At 40.1% G+C, this 18,271-nt stretch overlaps 1 protein-coding gene across 8 annotated transcripts in view; it reads right to left on the reverse strand.

Annotated features, from left to right (window-relative positions):
* Nucleotides 1–17,473, reverse strand: part of LOC120729945 (tubulin-specific chaperone cofactor E-like protein) — a 33,865-nt gene extending 16,392 nt beyond the window's left edge. Inside the window, exons 1-6 of one of the 8 annotated variants that reach the window (XM_040025982.1) lie at nucleotides 17,362–17,452; nucleotides 16,152–16,252; nucleotides 15,963–16,033; nucleotides 4,624–4,803; nucleotides 1,420–1,559; nucleotides 1,100–1,281 (exon numbers count right to left, since the gene is read on the reverse strand). In XM_040025982.1, coding sequence (XP_039881916.1) covers nucleotides 1,100–1,281; nucleotides 1,420–1,559; nucleotides 4,624–4,771 — 470 coding nt within the window. In that variant the 5' untranslated portion in view covers nucleotides 4,772–4,803; nucleotides 15,963–16,033; nucleotides 16,152–16,252; nucleotides 17,362–17,452. The other 7 variants (XM_040026006.1, XM_040025998.1, XM_040025990.1 and 4 more) reach the window with 7 other exon arrangements.
* Nucleotides 17,474–18,271: the final 798 nt, after the last annotated feature.

An 18,271-nucleotide genomic window follows, 5' to 3' on the forward strand; every position in this document is an offset into this window, starting at 1 on the left:
TTTTTGAATTCTGGTTCCTTTCATCTTAATTATGTGCTTCATTTATTTTTCATCAGCATATTTAGTTTTGTTCCTAGACCCTGGTTGCTTCAGAGTTTAGTTCTCTCTCGGTGTTCCTCTTGGCTCAAGTCTCCCATATTTCAAGTTCATGTCTGTGTTTTCCCCATGTAGCTATCTCCTACTTTGTTTTAATAGTTAGTTGCTCCTTGTACCTTACTTTTAGTTTCTCTTCCTTTGTCTTCCCTTCTGTCTCATCATGTCCTTTCAGCCTCGTTGTCCACAGCTGTCTCCAAACCCCCAATTCTCCTTCTGTTTATATAGATTTTACTGTCCTCTCATTAACCCTCTCCAGAGTGTCTGTTCAGCTCACCCCAGTGTTTTCCCAGGCTTTATATTTCAGTTGTTACAGTTTTCAGTTCCCTTTTTGAAAAACTGGCCAACAGTGTGAATGAACAGCTCGCCCTGTGTTGAATTCTGTCCATCTGAGATTCTGCACATCGTTCCTCATCTGCACAAATTAATTCAATACTGCACTTCAAATGTTGTTTATCATATGCACAAAACTATGTATTCATTGTACCTGGAAATTTTCTATTCTTCCATTATCACCTTTTACATTCCTACACAAAGAAAATAAAACTCAAAAAAGCTCATCTTATATTGAATCTTAGTTATGCATTGGTTATCTAGTGCACTATTTGGAGGCAAAGATGAGAAAAAAAATTTAATTAGCTTTTTCTTTTATGTCTTTTAGTTCTTTTATTGAGGTGCTCACACTTGCTGATGATCAATTAATATATATGCATTTGATTAACAGCACATAGCATACTTACCCTCTTAATTCCTATGGAAGCAGTAAGGCTGTACTTTCTTCTATCTTGAAATAAACTAAAACATGGAAGCACGGCTCATGGAGTAAGTAAGAAAATATGTTTGTTATCATTTGGTTAAGCTGCCATCGTCAAATGCATTCAGTGATTTATCAGTGTTAGTTATGGATAAGGAAGGTGTTGTGCTAGTCATAGTGAGATGAAGTGAAATAAAGCAATGCTGTGTGTGCTTGGAGTTACACCCAGCTTAGGGTAGCTGTTCTTCTTACTCTGGTATTTCTCGAGTGAGCAGCAGCACAGTGTCCCAGGACACCTGAGTGTTGTTGAGGACAAGGCGTCGCACGCTGGAGAAGGCTTCAGCCCACCGTGGCTCAAGGGTCATTCCTGCCAGCGGGTTTGAGCTCAGGTTGAGGAACTCCAGGTTGGGGATGTTACAAACAATTTTACTAATCTGAAAAAGGACAGTAGCATCTTTCTTAAATACACTTGGTGTTGTCGTCAACAGTATCACCACAGGTTAAAGCCTTAAAAGAGAAAAGTGATTTCCTAAAACAAAAAAATTTTACTGTCAGAAACCCAGGGACTGCACCTCATGCCAATCCTGCAGCTTGTTGTGAGACAGGTCCAGCTCCATGACATGAGCACAGAAGGCAGCAATCTCAGCCTGGTCTCCTGACCTGCTGATCCCACAGCTATTCAAAACCAGCACACTGGGCAGGTTCAGACGGTCTAAGAGGAAGGATTGAATTATTAAGAATTAATCAAACAGAAAAGTGTATGCTGATGCTCCAAACAAAAGAACGTGAAATTTTAAACATTTCCCAAAATAACCTCTAAGTATTGTGTTGTATCCTTGGATCATGTCCTTTCAGTTGTGGGTCGAGTTCAATCACACAGTTTACCTTCGAGAGGGAAAAAAACCCCATTCCTAGATAAAGATTTTCAAAACCAACAAACTTTATAAGCAGCTTTTATCAGCTCTGGTGACTATACAGTGGGGCAAAAAAGTATTTAGTCAGCCACCGATTGTGCAAGTTCCCCCACTTAAAATGATGACAGAGGTCAGTAATTTGCACCAGAGGTACACTTCAACTGTGAGAGACAGAATGTGAAAAATAAATCCATGAATTCACATGGTAGGATTTGTAAAGAATTTATTCGTAAATTAGGGTGGAAAATAAGTATTTGGTCACCTCAAACATGGAAAATCTCTGGCTCTCACAGACCTGTAATGTCTTCTGTAAGACGCTTTTCTGTCCCCCACTCATTACCTGTATGAATGGCACCTGTTTGAACTCATCATCTGTATAAAAGACACCTGTCCACAGCCTCAAACAGTCAGACTCCAAACTCTGCCATGGCCAAGACCAAAGAGCTTCCGAAGGACACCAGGAAAAGTATTGTAGACCTGCACCAGACTGGGAAGAGTGAATCTACAATAGGCAAGCAGCTTGGTGTGAAAAAATCAACTGTGGGAGCAATCATCAGAAAATGGAAGACATACAAGACCACTGATAATCTCCCACGATCTGGGGCTCCACGCAAGATCTCATCCTGTGGGGTCAAAATGATCATGAGAACGGTGAGCAAAGATCCCAGAACCACACGGGGGGACCTGGTGAATGACCTGCAGAGAGCTGGGACCAAAGTAACAAAGGTCACCATCAGTAACACACTACAACGGCAGGGAATCACATCCCGCAGTGCCAGACGTGTTCCACTGCTGAAGCCAGTGCATGTCCAGGCCCGTCTGAAGTTTGCCAGAGAGCACATGGATGATACAGCAGAGGATTGGGAGAATGTCATGTGGTCAGATGAAACCAAAGTAGAACTTTTTGGTATAAACTCAACTCGTCGTGTTTGGAGGAAGAAGAATACTGAGTTGCATCCCAAGAACACCATACCTACTGTGAAGCATGGGGGTGGAAACATCATGCTATGGGGCTGTTTTTCTGCCAAGGGGACAGGACGACTGATCCGTGTTAAGGACAGAATGAATGGGGCCATGTATCGTGAGATTTTGAGCCAAAACCTCCTTCCATCAGTGAGAACTTTGAAGATGAAACGCGGCTGGGTCTTCCAACATGACAATGATCCAAAACACACCGCCCGGGCAACAAAGGAGTGGCTCCGTAAGAAGCATTTGAAAGTCCTGGAGTGGCCTAGCCAGTCTCCAGACCTCAACCCCATAGAAAATCTGTGGTGGGAGTTGAAAGTCCGTGTTGCTCGGCGACAGCCCCAAAACATCACTGCTCTCGAGAAGATCTGCATGGAGGAATGGGCCAAAATACCAGCTACTGTGTGTGCAAACCTGGTAAAGACCTATAGTAAACGTTTGACCTCTGTTATTGCCAACAAAGGTTATGTTACAAAGTATTGAGTTGTATTTTTGTTATTGACCAAATACTTATTTTCCACCCTAATTTACGAATAAATTCTTTACAAATCCTACCATGTGGATTCATGGATTTTTTTTTCACATTCTGTCTCTCACAGTTGAAGTGTACCTCTGGTGCAAATTACTGACCTCTGTCATCATTTTAGGTGGGGGAACTTGCACAATCGGTGGCTGACTAAATACTTTTTTGCCCCACTGTATACGTGCAGTTTTTATGTCCTGTAACCACTGACATTTTTCGTATTTTACAGAGTTTCAAAATAAAGGTCCAAACAAAGTGCCTTGTGGCTGCTGAATGTGAAGGCTTGCTTCAAGAAGGACTTTGGCTAGATTTATTCATGTTACATTATTATTTTAAAACTAGATGTCTAGTTAGGTGCTTGAATATTTTGTACAGTGAAAAATGCCTCGCTGTGGTAGTGAGTGCCACAATCCCAAAGTTTATTATACTCACTGACATTTCTTTGTTTATTAGTGAATCATTACCCTTATTTCACTTCATATGCTGAATTATTATTGTTTCTATGAAAATCATCAAATATCAGTCATTCTCCGGGAAAAAGTGAAAATCTTCCAGAGAATCCTTCTGTAAACAGAAAAATCCTTTGGATTTCTTGCTTTAGCTGGTGTGTAAACGGAGAAGTTCTAAGGATAACCCAGTTACCACAGAAATTCAATTTCAGGATCCCAGGAAAGTCCACAGTTAAGAAATATTCAAAAGGCCTGAGTCAGACGTTTGGATTTCCTGAGATCCCACACTTCAGATCAAAAGCCAATCTACAGGGCTAGAAAATGCAGCTAACCCAAAGTGCATAAAATTATAGTTAATGTTTAACCGATGCTGGCTAGAGCAATTCAATCCCAACACACTGCCAGATTCAAATGTACAACAAAAACACAAGTAAAACTTTTGCATGAGTATTAATAAGTGAAATTCTAATATTTCACTGTTACTTTCCCTAATCGCCTGGACGCTAATCTGATACTTAGCACTAATTAGCAGATCTCTGCCTGTGTGTAGTGCATGTACAGTTTATAGTCGCAACTTGCTAATCAAACTTGCTAATATAAGCAGATAACCTCACTACCTCTTCTCATCCAACAATGGTAACTTCCAGCTTAAATGTGGAGTCACATTGCCTGCATCTATCTTTTATATATAGTTTGTAGCTCAGACATCGCCAAAATTCTTCTGAAGGAGTTATCAGAGTTTCTAGCTAAATTAATATGAAAACATAAAGGAAACGAGATGACAGCATTTTTAATACTAGGTCTATGAGTTCACTGTCGTGGTGATGACACTGAATAAAGTGCTCGTTATCGCTTGGAAGTGCTAAAATGTGACAAAGGGACCCGTTAGCCTTTTCAGTTGCCCAATAGTTCTCCTTGGCTCACCTTTCATAGGGGAACCTTGAGGACCTCCAGTGGACACTACTACCACCCCCATACCAGGCCCTCTGCGGTATGGGAAGTTCTCTGGGCTATACTTTTCACTGATCACCTCCACAAAGGTACGGCCATCGTTATCCTCTGGTGGCTCCATAGCTCCTTCCTGGTGCGCAGCCTCCCCTTCAGCTGCCCCACAAACAAAGCAAACACTCCCAGCGATTAGCTGCAAGCATATGCATATTTTAACCAGCCATTGCTACAACACACACTTATTTTTATTCACTGATTCATATACAAGTATTTCTGAATAACCACTACATCATTTGACCTATAAAACATGAAACATGTGTAACAGGGTCATAAATCACATTGTTATAATTACACAAAATGTGTTCTAAACCCCCAAACTGCTCCTTTTATACCTGACTTTTAGGACCTCCAAGCCTGTAGTTGTGTTCATTATCAGTTAGAGCCCCTCCTCATTCTTTTCTTCTTCTTCTTTGGTGCAATACTATAAATACAGTGTACCCCTTTTGCCTCTCCCCTTTTTCTACAATTCCCCTGTGGGAGAGGTGGGTGTCATTCCTTTCCAACACCTTAAAACACACATAATTCATATTTAGCCACCCTGATGTTTATGATTGCGATGTTAGTTCAGTTATTGTCATTATTAAGCCTGTTTTTGTAAGATGTTATAAGTGTGTAGTATGTGTGTATCATAAATGTGTTTTAGGCGCCATAAATGCTAGCATGAATATATACTCCTTGCTAGCTTGGGAGCTGTGGTGGGTTGAGCTAACCCTCTTCCCCACTGTTTGTATTTGGTCTAGGAGCTGGAGTGGGCAAATTATTTACTTGGAGGTCTTTCTTTCTTTTACCTTTTTTATCAGGTATGTCGGATTTCATGTTGTTGTTTTTGTTTTATCTTATGTCAAATATGTTACGTGTAAATGCATATTTTATGTTTAATGTAAAAATAAATGCCAGCCCTTTTTCTACAATTCCCCTGTGGGAGAGGAGCTGGAGTGGGCAAATTATTTACTTGGAGGTCTTTCTTTCTTTTACCTTTTTTATCAGACACAATGCAGAATCACACCGGTTATACATGCACAAAGTAACATAGTGAAGTGTTCTTGTTTTGGTGCTGAATTTACAGGCACACAAAAATGAGGCAAAATTCTGATATTCCAGGAGCTGAAATCAGAAAATCTTTTACTTTGGTGTCATAAAAAAATTAATTACTCATCAAAAAATAAATAAATAAATCTATTAACTAGATAATTATTGCAGCTCTGGTCCAGACTGGCTTATACAATAAATTCCATGGATTTTTAGAAGGTGACTGGAAGCTGGACTTAAAGCTTAGTAATAGTGTGAAGAAGCTTTAATAACCTGAACAAGCTATCATAACTAACAGAAATCAAAAGATGCAGCTGCCTAGATTCATAATAATGTAATGTAACAATGTACACTGCAGCCACAGCGTTATCTCTACTGAAATGAAAACCTAAAACAGATCTTGGGTAATGTTACCATAAAAATCCACATAAACTGAAGAAAAAGTAAAAAGTAAATTGGTGGTAATATGGTAATTCACTCATACACACTCAGACATCTGAAAACCCTTTTTTAAATATTACATTTATACAAACTACCTATGCAGCAAAGCAATCACTGTGAGAAATGCACAATTCAATTCAATCAAAACACAGCGCCAAATCACAACAACAGTCGTGTTGTGGCCATTTTTGTTGAATGTTTATAAAATGCAATTTGTATTCATTTTTGTTTTTTCTTTAAAGGTGTAAGAATATACTGACCTGGTTTTGTTATGTAAATTTGTAATTAATTTTATTGGAGAAGCTTTTGGAAAGTGATTGGTTTATTAGCTTATGGACCCTCCCATTAATCAAGAGATTAAGAGCACCCTGGATGGGTGTGGTAAACAGGTTTTTTGTTTTCTGTTTGCCAAATGTCAGATGGGAAGACGGGAGGGTTAGAAAATGATTTTTCGACCACTTTTGAAGTTGTTAAAGCAAATTAAATTAACTTTCGTTTAATTTTAAGTTTTAAGAAGTTATTTGGTTGATTTTTGTTTATAATTTTGCACGAAATAAACCACATATGATTTTTAAACAATGGAGTCAGAAGTGCGTTCTAAAACAAACCTCCCGTTGCCACCCACGGCCTTTTCTTGGACTTTTTTGGTGTTTGGAAAGTAAAAGGCCGCGACATTTAAGTCAAAAAATCATTTTGACTCACTTGGATGTCAACTTGGAAGATGGGAAAGCTTGCAAGATTGGACTTGGAAGACTGGATCTTCGCAGAATGGACTGAAAAAATGACGCAAAGTTCGTGAGTAAATGCGAAACTTTGTTTGGATCAACCGAGATGCTGAGCTGCAACATGAAACATTTGTATTAAACAATTATCTTTTGGACCTTGTGAAACGAATTTTCTGGTTAAAATGGAGGAACAAGAAAGAGAGCTTTTTAATTTAATTAAAAAACGCAGAGCAAAGCTTGGCGTTCTGACAAGAAAACGAAATGACATTAATGCTCTCATTGATGCTGGAGAATCAAAAGCCTCCATAGATGAACACATGAGAACATTTAACGATTATTTGGGAGAGTTTATGGACTTACAGACTTCAGTTCAAAAATTGCTGAACGATGATGAAAAAGAAACAGATCACAGCGATTGGTATGAACCTAAGCTGATCAGTTTTAAAGACTTTCTGCATGAAATCGACACTTGGATAAATGCAGACCCTGATCCACAAAAGGATGAAGTTGCAGCCTCTAATGTTGAATCAAAGGTAGCATCTCATGACAGTGCCATTGCGCCGCATGATAGTGTCTCACAAGTAGCGCAAGAAGCGAGCGACATGATTTCTGAACGAGTTGCTAAACCTGTCAGCAAGGGCTCTAGTAAAGCGCCCAGTAATGTTACTGCAGCCTTAAGTTTAAGGAGTAAAAGCTCGCGTGCGGCTTCAATGGCGCTGATGGAAGCTGAAGTGGAAAGAGCCACTTTAAAAGCGGAGGTGGACGCACTGCAAGAAAAACATGCGCTCAAACTGGAAGAAGTTCAATTAAAAGCAAGAAAAGAAGCATTGGCTCTAAGAACTAAGTTGGTTAAGGCTGATGCAAAAAGGCAAATTCTCACCTCTGCTCAGGATCGGCAGAGCCTTGCATCCAGGGCTGAGGTTGAATCAGAAGGCGGGATTACAGCGCCTTCTGGAACATCTACTGAGTTCATACCTGCTGCTACAGCTCGAAAGGCTCCAAGAACAAAGAAAGCCCCTTTAGTTCATTCTCCTTTGCCAATGCCCCTAGAGACACATGCACCTGCTAAGGTCAAACCAGAAGGGGAAAGCCCAAGGCCAATCTCTTCACAGGTTGATGTTCACAGCAGTGCCCTAATAGAGATTATGACAAAGCAAAATGAAATTACTCAGATGCTTGTAAACCAACAGAGGTTGTCACTGCTTCCAGCTATAGACATTCCTGTTTTTGGTGGTGATCCTTTGCGTTTTAGATCCTTTCTTAAGGCTTTTGAACAAGGAATAGAGACTAAAACTGATAATATGCAGGATAGGCTTTATTATTTAGAACAGTTTACTACAGGACAGCCCAGAATTTTAGTGAGAAGTTGCATGCACATGAGTCCACAGACAGCTTATGTTGAGGCAAAAAGGCAGCTTGAGTGGAACTTTGGTAACAGAGCAAAGATAACGTCTGCATTTATGGACAAGGCTCTTAACTGGTCAGTTTTAAAGTCTGATGATGCTTCAGCATTACGAGCTTACACATTCTTTCTAAGAAGCTGCTTCAACACAATGGATGAAGCTGGGTTTCTTGATGAGCTGGAAAATTCAACCAATATGAGGATTCTTGTTTCAAAGTTGCCTTTTAGACTTCGTGATAAATGGCGACTAATAATCGTTGATATAACAGACAAGTGCGATCGCAGAGCAGGATTTAAAGATCTTCTTGATTTTCTTGAAAAGCAAACAAGAGCTGCATTAGATCCTGTCTATGGAGAGAGTCAAAACACAAAAGAAAAGATGGCTTCAAAACCATCAAAGACACCGCTTAAAACTAAAAGCAGTAGCTTTGCTACTTCTGTTGCTGTAGTTTCAGAACAGAACAATGACAAACACAAACCGGAACGGACTCAGATAAGCCATGAAGATAAAGGGTTAGATCAAACTCGGTGCTTGTTTTGTGACCAAACTCATTTTTTGGACGTATGTGACTCATTCAAACTAAAAGCCAACAAAGAAAAGGTGACATTCCTTAAGAGTAAAGGTTTATGCTTTGGTTGCTTAAAGAGAGGCCACATGAGTAAAGCTTGTCCACATCGTTTGACGTGCCACACCTGTAACAAAAATCACCCTACTGTTCTCCACATAGACTCAAATGAACGGCAGTGGCAAGCAGCTAAAGCTGAATGTAAGGAATCATCAGTCTCAAATGCTCTTGTTTCTTTGAACTTTGGTAGCCATACTGGGGCCGGGTCTAATGAATGTGCCTTGTCAGTTGTTCCAGTAAAAGTGAAGTTGGAAAATGGGACGAAGGTTGTGGAGACGTACGCCTTTCTTGATCCCGGCAGCTCTGCAACTTTTTGCACTGAGGCGTTGATGATGCAGTTAAATGCATCTGGAAAGAAAGTGGAAATCATGTTAAAGACGATGGGTCAGGAAAGGCCAGTAAGTAGCTATAAACTTTTTGGTATGGAAGTAGCTGCTTTGAAACAGAATGAGTATTTGAGGTTGCCTGTTGTGTACACTCAAAAGTTTATTCCTGTCACTAAAGAAAATATCCCTAAAGAAGAAAACTTAAGAAAATGGCCTTACTTAAAGGATGTTGAGTTGACACCGATAAATGCTGGCATTGGGCTGCTTATTGGTGTAAATTCTCCCAAAGCGCTGGAACCTTGGAGAATCATTAACAGTGAGGGTAATGGACCCTATGCTGTGCTGACTCGTCTTGGTTGGGTTGTCAATGGGCCGCTCAATCAGGGTAGTGAAAAGGATGAGCATGATGCTAGTTTTGTCCAGGTAAACCGCATTTAGTTTAGGGGCCGTTTAGTAGTTTAGAGGAAATGCTGGTTAAGCAGTATAATCAAGATTTTGTGGAGAATCAGTGTAATGAGCGTGCAGAAATGTCTGTAGAAGATAAACAGTTCATGAACATAATGTCAGAGTCAGCTGTACTTAAGGATGGCCATTATTACTTGAAATTACCCTTTCGTAAACCTGAAGTAAGAATGCCAAACAACAAGCAGGTGGCTCAGCAGAGGGCGCAATATCTACTAAGACGGTTTCAGAAGGATCAGTTATTCTTTGAAGAATACAAAGAATTCATGCACAATGTTAGTATGGAGGGACATTCAGAAATCATACCACAAGAACAGTTGAAGAATGAGGAAGGAAAGGTGTGGTATATACCTCATCATGGGGTCTACCACCCCCGCAAGAAAACACTGCGTGTTGTGTATGATTGTGCTTCAACATTTGCTGGAACATCACTGAACAAAGAGCTATTACAAGGCCCAGATCTGACTAGCACTTTATTAGGTGTGCTGATTCGCTTTCGGCAGGGTCCAATAGCGCTTATGACAGACATTAAAAGGATGTTTCATCAGGTCAGAGTAGCTGAGGAACACGTAAACTTTTTACATTTTCTCTGGTGGCCCGATGGTGACATCACAAAACAGCTGGTGGAACATAGAATGCTAGTCCACATTTTTGGTGCAGTATCCTCCCCCAGCTGTGCCACCTATGCACTACTAAAGACTGCTGATGACAACCAACATCTGTACCCAGAGGAGGTTATACATACAATCAGGCATAGTTTTTATGTAGATGACTGTCTTAAATCTACTCAGTCTGTTGAGCAGGCCATCTCACTTTATCAGCAGCTTACTGAAGTGTGTGCCAAGGGGGGATTTAAGCTCAATAAGTGGGTATGTAGTGATCGCTCTGTCCTCTGTCAGATCCCGGAGGAAAATAGAGCCACAGGTGTAAAGATGCTGGACCTTAGTCGGGATCAGCTACCCACAGAAAGAGCTCTCGGTGTGCAATGGGATATTGAATGTGATGTTTTCACATTCAGTATTGTGAACAAGAACAAACCACTTACAAGACGTGGTATTCTGTCCAATGTCAGCTCCATTTACGACCCTTTGGGTTTCTTAGCTCCAGTCATTCTGCCTGCAAAACAAATTCTGCAACATCTATGTAAACTGAGGTTCGGCTGGGATGAGACAATACCAGCAGAAATGGCACAAACTTGGCAAAAATGGGTTGAGGATTTAGTTCTTCTTAACAAGTTTAGTATTAGTAGATGTGTCACACCCAAAGGATTTGGGGAGATAAAAAGTGCTCAGCTGCATCACTTTTGTGATGCCAGTGAAACTGGGTATGGTGCTGTATCATATCTTAGGCTATCTAATAGCAAGCAGGAAGTGTGTGTTTCCTTTATTATTGGTAAAGCAAGGGTGGCGCCGTTAAAACAAGTCACCATCCCACGTCTTGAGCTGGCTGCTGCAGTTTTAGCTGTGCGCTTGGACAAAATGCTATCAGTTGAACTCAATCTTAATCTGAGTGAGTCAGTCTTTTGGTCTGACAGCACAACTGTGCTACAGTACATTGCAAACACAACCACACGGTTCAAAACGTATGTAGCTAATAGAGTTTCCACCATTCATGCTTTGACAAAAGTTGAGCAGTGGAGATACATCAGTTCAAAGCTGAATCCAGCTGATGCAGCCTCTCGAGGAATGACAGTTGGCTGTTTCCTGAAATCTTCCACCTGGATCAATGGTCCAGAATTTCTCAGTAAACCTGTTGTTCACTGGCCTGTAGGCATGAATTGTGTATCTGTCCATTTGGAAGCTGACCCAGAAGTAAAAGTGTTGTGTGCAGCTGTGCTGAAAGATGTGTGTCCCACTACTAAGCTGCTGTTGTACTTCTCCAGCTGGACAAAATTAAAAAGGTGTGTGGCATGGATCCTGAAAGTAAAAGAGACTTAAACTGCAAACAAGGAAAAGACAGAAGTTGCTGGGCACGCACTGTGGAAGTCAAATATGTGTTAAGCAAGATGATAAATGGAACACTCTGCTCAAAACTGAGGATTTGTCCAAGGCTGAGGAAGCTATAGTGAGCTTTGTGCAAAGAAAACATTTTGCTGATGAAATGACTGCCCTAAACTCTGGCACTGTAAGGAAGTCAAGTCATCTGTATAAGCTTGATCCTGTAGTTGCTAATGGTGTCTTGAGAGTGGGTGGAAGACTGAGCAAAGCGGATTTACCTGAGGAAACAAAACATCCTGCAATTTTGCCAAAAGAAAGCCATGTTTCAAAGCTTATTCACGAAAAGATTGGTCACAGAGGAAGAAATCACATGCTTTCAACCCTTCGCCGTCATGCTAATTCAGCAGCTAGAAAAATAATCCGAGATTGTATAGTGTGTCAAAGACAACGGCAAAAGCCAGGTGAGCAGAAAATGTCTGATCTTCCTATTGACAGAATCTCAGCTGATCTTCCACCATTTACTTATGTTGGTGTTGATTATTTTGGACCAATAGAAGTAAAGAGAGGCAGGAGTCTTGTTAAGAGGTATGGAGTTCTCTTCACATGCCTAACCTGTCGTGCAGTCCACCTTGAGGTGGCACATTCTCTTGATACAGGCTCCTGCATTAATGCCATCAGGAGATTCATCTGCCGCAGAGGACAGGTCAAAGAAATCCGGTCAGACAATGGAACCAACTTTGTCAGCTCAAATCGTGAGTTAAAACAAGCTATGTTAGAGCTAAACCAAAGTAAAATCCAAAAAGGTTTAGCACAGGATGGCATAAAGTGGACCTTTAGCCCGCCCTATGGGGCCCATCATGGTGGAGTATGGGAGCGCTTGGTGCAAGAAATAAAGAGAATATTATACTCTATCACAAACCAGCAAGTACTAGATGATGAAACCTTGCATACAGTTTTTTGTGAAGTGGAGGCTATACTGAATGACGGCCCAATCACACCTTCTTCTGACGATCCCAATGATGTAGAAGCTCTTACTCTAAATCACTTGCTCCAGTTAAAAGGCAAACCTGTGCTGCCACCAGGTTTATTTAAAAAAGAGGATCTGTATCTGCGAAGACGATGGAAACAAGCCCAGTATATTGTGGATCTATTCTGGAAAAGGTGGGTGAAAGAATACCTTCCTATGTTGCAGGAACAACAGAAATGGAACAAGATTCGTAGGAACTTTTGCATTGGTGATGTTGTGCTTGTTGTTGATGGAGCTGCACCAAGAAATTCTTGGCCCATTGGCCGCATCACTGAAACCATGGCCGATGCACACGGAGTAGTTCGCCGTGTTAGAGTTAAGACACGAACAAATGAGCTGGAGAGGCCAATCAACAAATTATGTCTCCTGGTGGAGGCCATCTAGAGGAAACAATGAATGTTTGCCTCCAACTGAGCCAAGTTCTGGAACCTCTGGCTCTACATTTACACTGACACTCACTTTGCTCAACACTCCATTATGCAACATACACCTTTTTTGAATACACACAAAGCAAACACATGAACAACAGAGACTTGAAATCATAGAACATTGACCTTTCCTTTTGTTTGGTTTTTAAGAAGACTTATATGGATGGACTACTGAAGAAAATTATTGATATTGCATTTTGTGATGGCCACTTAGACGGATATAATTCATGTTACACAGGAATTAGGGGCCGGAATGTTGTGGCCATTTTTGTTGAATGTTTATAAAATGCAATTTGTATTCATTTTTGTTTTTTCTTTAAAGGTGTAAGAATATTCTGACCTGGTTTTGTTATGTAAATTTGTAATTAATTTTATTGGAGAAGCTTTTGGAAAGTGATTGGTTTATTAGCTTATGGACCCTCCCATTAATCAAGAGATTAAGAGCACCCTGGATGGGTGTGGTAAACAGGTTTTTTGTTTTCTGTTTGCCAAATGTCAGATGGGAAGACGGGAGGGTTAGAAAATGATTTTTTGACCACTTTTGAAGTTGTTAAAGCAAATTAAATTAACTTTCGTTTAATTTTAAGTTTTAAGAAGTTATTTGGCTGATTTTTGTTTATAATTTTGCACGAAATAAACCACATATGATTTTTAAACAATGGAGTCAGAAGTGCGTTCTAAAACAAACCTCCCGTTGCCACCCACGGCCTTTTCTTGGACTTTTTTGGTGTTTGGAAAGTAAAAGGCCGCGACAAGTCGCCTCAAGGTCCTTTCTATTGTAAGGTAGACCCTTCACTAATACATACAGAGAAAAACCCAACAATCATATGACCCCCTATGAGCAAGCACTTTGGCGACAGTGGGAAGGAAAAATTCCCTTTTAACAGGAAGAAACCAGGCTCAGGGAGGGGCGGCCATCTGCTGCGACTAGCTGGGGAGAGAGAAGGATGGCAGGATAAAAGACATGATGGGGAAGAGAGCCAGAGATTAATTCAATAGCTGACAACACCAGACTGAAGGTATTCAGTTATATTCAAGGAGTTTATATTTGAACTTAGTGCGCTGCACTTAGGTGGCAAGAAAACCAGCAAAGCCATCCGAGTTACAAAAGACACAGCCAGAATAAACCAAACACACAGAGCCAGAACATGGAGGAGCAGTTAGAAACAGGTAGGGAGATTAAATTAGCAGATGAAGACACCAGAATTCATAAATAAGGTGCGCTGGATTATAAGGGCACTGTCGATTTTTCAGAAAATCAAAGGATTTTAAGAGCGACTTATTTTCCGAAAAACACGGTAATAAGAAATTCCACATCACTGAAGTTGCACAATTTTTACAAACCAATTCTGATTCATGTCTTTCATTCAATGATCCGCTTTCGCCCTTCTCATTCTCCGTCGCTGCCATGCTTTTTCTGCCATGTGTGTATGAAAACAACGGCACTGCGGATGAATGTTTTACCCATATTCTATCATGATATTTCATTTTCTTATCATTCCCTAACATCATACCGGTATTACCGTGAACGGTATGATATGGCCCAATCCTAAAATACACAATAAAAGACTGAGACATACACAAAGAACAAAAATACAAAAGAAAAGAAAAATCTAATTAACAACAGAGAACAAAACCAGTAACTGCAGAAAAGCAGTAAATGCCTACAGTCACATGATGTAAATGAAAGAACAATTGCCATTTTTAAATTTTTGCTAACCAGATTACCTCTGCAATTGCCTTGCAACTGAAGGTGGTTGCCCAGAGTTTTCAGGTTTTAAATGCTTGTGTAAAAAAGACCCAAACACCAGCTTTTCCTTGTTTCGCTGAGTTACCTGTAATATTTTTGCTTGTGTCACTGAGCAATTAATACAACAGTTAAAGATTAGACAAGAACTTTGACAGTTTGTTGGCTAATTTTCTCTCAACTAATTGTTTTAACTAAGAGATATCAGATGTGATCAAATCATTAACCAAGCAATTACCATATCATATCTATAACCACAGATTTATTAGTGGAGTGCAATGGATTCAAGCTCCAGACACAATAGAAGCTCAGCTGTCTTCTTGCTCTTGACTGACAAACACCAGTCCAATAACATCCTATCGAGAAATTCCACAAGCAGTTCTGCCACTCAGTGAAACTTCCTCACATCACATTTCAGCTATTTATGTGCAATTTTACTAGAACCACAACATAATCACGTTGAACATGACAGGCTCACAACTGTTCACATCTCCTTAATGACACAAATGTATCCAGGCAGACAAACATCTACATTTCTTGATAAAAGAGTTACAAAATGACAATTAGATGACAGGACACAAGCAGGTTTCCTCCTCTCTTTATCAGCAGAGCACAGAGACATTGACCAGTTTAAATGTCCTTGAATTTGCCCAAAAAGGAGGAACAAGAAGGCAGACTATTTCTGCTGAACTTTTTAAAATTAGAAAAAAGACTGTTTCTGCTGAACGTTTAAAATTAGAAAAAGAAAAAGTAAAGAAGTGCTTTCTTGATCTCACTCAGCACTCAAGGCTTGGAGGGCAGAGCCTCACTGTGGAATCTGCTGCAGGGAAGCATAAATTATGTAGTGGATTAGACAAAATAAAAAAATAAAAGGCTACTGTTACAATATCTTATTTGTCAAAAAGGGGCTGTAGTAAATTGCAGTAAAGGATGAAATCAATTTGTTACTGTCCAGATAATAAATCAAGACATTTGTTACAATGGTGTGGTTTGTTTTTACTGACCTAAGACAAATAAATACCACAGCAGATGTGTGTTTGAACCAGTGACCTGATTAGAGGAATTCAGAACCATACCTGAATTGTTAAAACAGACAGCGTCTTACCTGAAGCGATGTCTGCCTTAATCTGACCACGATTGCTGCTCGCCGTCTTCTTTTGCTTTTGTACCGATGGCCTGTCAAAGAAACCAAGAAAAGCCTTATTCATTTTCAGTCCACTGTATTATTCCATTTCCATACTGAAACTATGACAGCCTTTGGGACAGGCACTGTGACTTAATCAGCAGGTCTTACTCCAGAGTGGCTGGTGGGGCTGACGGATGACTGCAAAAAAATGCGGGTTCCTCTTTGGTCAGGGGGTGGGATTTGTTTCAGACTATCCAGAACAGGAAGGACTGGTAGGTCATTCACCACATAGAGAGCAAACAAGGCCAAAGGTCAATTTCTGCCTCGTCAGGCAGTATCAATAAAAGAGAAAGAGACGGGAGAACAGAAGCACTCCCAACCAGTACCACTGGATGTGAGTAGTGGTAGAAGCTGAGGTCTCTCTTAGTATTTACTTAAGTAATAAAGTAGTTTTAATGTACTTGTACTTTGTAAAAAATATTTCTATATTAACCTGCTTTCTACTTGTACTTTACTGTATTCTGGGTGCAAATATTGTTCTTTGGAGGCCACACCATTTATTTTGTACCATCATCATTTTATTCCTGAACTCAATAAATAATCGGGGTAAAAGTCATAAATCTAAATATTTGCGATCTAAATAAATATTAATATTTAGATTTACAGTGTATTTTTCTAATACGGCTTTCAGCACATTTCTAAGCAAAGTCTTTTTTTTTGTTCTTGGTTCCATCTCTGTCCATCCATTAAAAAAAAGCCATTGTGTGTGATTGAACGTGAAGCTATTGAACATTCGGCGTAAACACTTTTGACAAAGCATTAATATTCACAGCGATCCAGACTTATTACAATCAATTTTCAATTCTCACAACATACATAACAACACTAAAAGTTGCTTCTTTAATATGGTATCATCTTATCTTCTTCAGATGGATTTAAGCCGATGTAATGAATGCGGATTATTGATTGGGCAAATGTGTTACATTAATCTTATTAAACTACAAATAGGCCGAAAAGGCACTTACACTTCAAAATTGACAGATATTCGAATAGAATTTGGCCTGTCCACCAATGCGTAAAGCTAGCCCAGTACAGAACACAACAACATCCCTTTCCGTTCTAGCACAAACTCAAAGAAATCAGCGAAACAGCTGCTGAACAATGAGCGCGAACTGTGTGCCGCTGACAGCCTGGGAGCAGACAGTGTCCAGTCCGGGCTCAACATCGCAGTGACCCCCCAGCAGCAGCTCGGTGGAACCGAACATGGACCACAGAAGGCAGCGACACAAACACACTCTGAACAATCGCCTGCACAGTGACAGCCTGCTCACACACCGAGCCAGGACCGCATAACTCACAATCTCCTGATTCTGCCTACCTTTAACGTCTACTTTGAAATCCCCCTTGTTGATGAAAACAAACCAGCTGTCAGTTTGCTCTCCCCTAACTACCGGAAGTGACGTAGCTCGATAGCTGAAAATACGTTTCCCCCCCCTGTTTAATTCAATAATTTTGGGGGGTGATAAAACATTTGCTTGACATCATTTGTATTTTTGAACGTTTTTTTCCGGGATGGGATTAAATGAAAAAAAAAAATACATAAAAAATAAAACCGGAGGTACCCAGTGTAGTGATCTATGATGTCACTGAGTTTTTACCAATGACTGTATTGGTTTTTACTGCTGCTGCTGCTGCTGATTGCTGGTGTCTTGTTTCCCGTGCAGATGATCTTCTGCAGATGCTGTCTTTTCCTATGATGTTACTATGATGGCATTCTCATTTTTATTTTCATGTCTATTTAAGCTTAATTTATAACAGTATGTTTGCACTGAAGCACCGCAGCAATTTCCTTATGTTGTAAACCCGCTCAACATTTGGCAATAAAACCCTTTCTGATTCTGATTCTGACATGTTGTCACAGCAGGTGTAACTTAAATGGTGGCTACATTTAGCTCAGCTGAGCAGAGTTTCATGAAATAAGAAACCCATGTCAAACAGCAAAGTTCACTGATACTGTCTGAATGGGACAAGCAATAAATGTGATTATGAATGTGACTTTAGACCACCACTGGATGCTTTCTTGTATCCTTGCCACACACACAGTGTTGTGATCTCACTCAACTGCATTTTGTGCACACACAGATACATGGATCAGTTTAGGGGAGGCAAAAAGAAAAAGCAAGGCTAGGTCTGCTTTTTTTAAACCACTACTTTTAGAGTTTATGGAGGCTGTTGCTTGTTAACTAATGTTAAGAAAATGTTACTGAATTTCCTGATTGAAACTGTTA

Source organism: Simochromis diagramma, unplaced genomic scaffold, assembly GCF_900408965.1.
Source record: "Simochromis diagramma unplaced genomic scaffold, fSimDia1.1 OVJJ01000348.1, whole genome shotgun sequence".
Taxonomy (NCBI): domain Eukaryota; kingdom Metazoa; phylum Chordata; class Actinopteri; order Cichliformes; family Cichlidae; genus Simochromis; species Simochromis diagramma.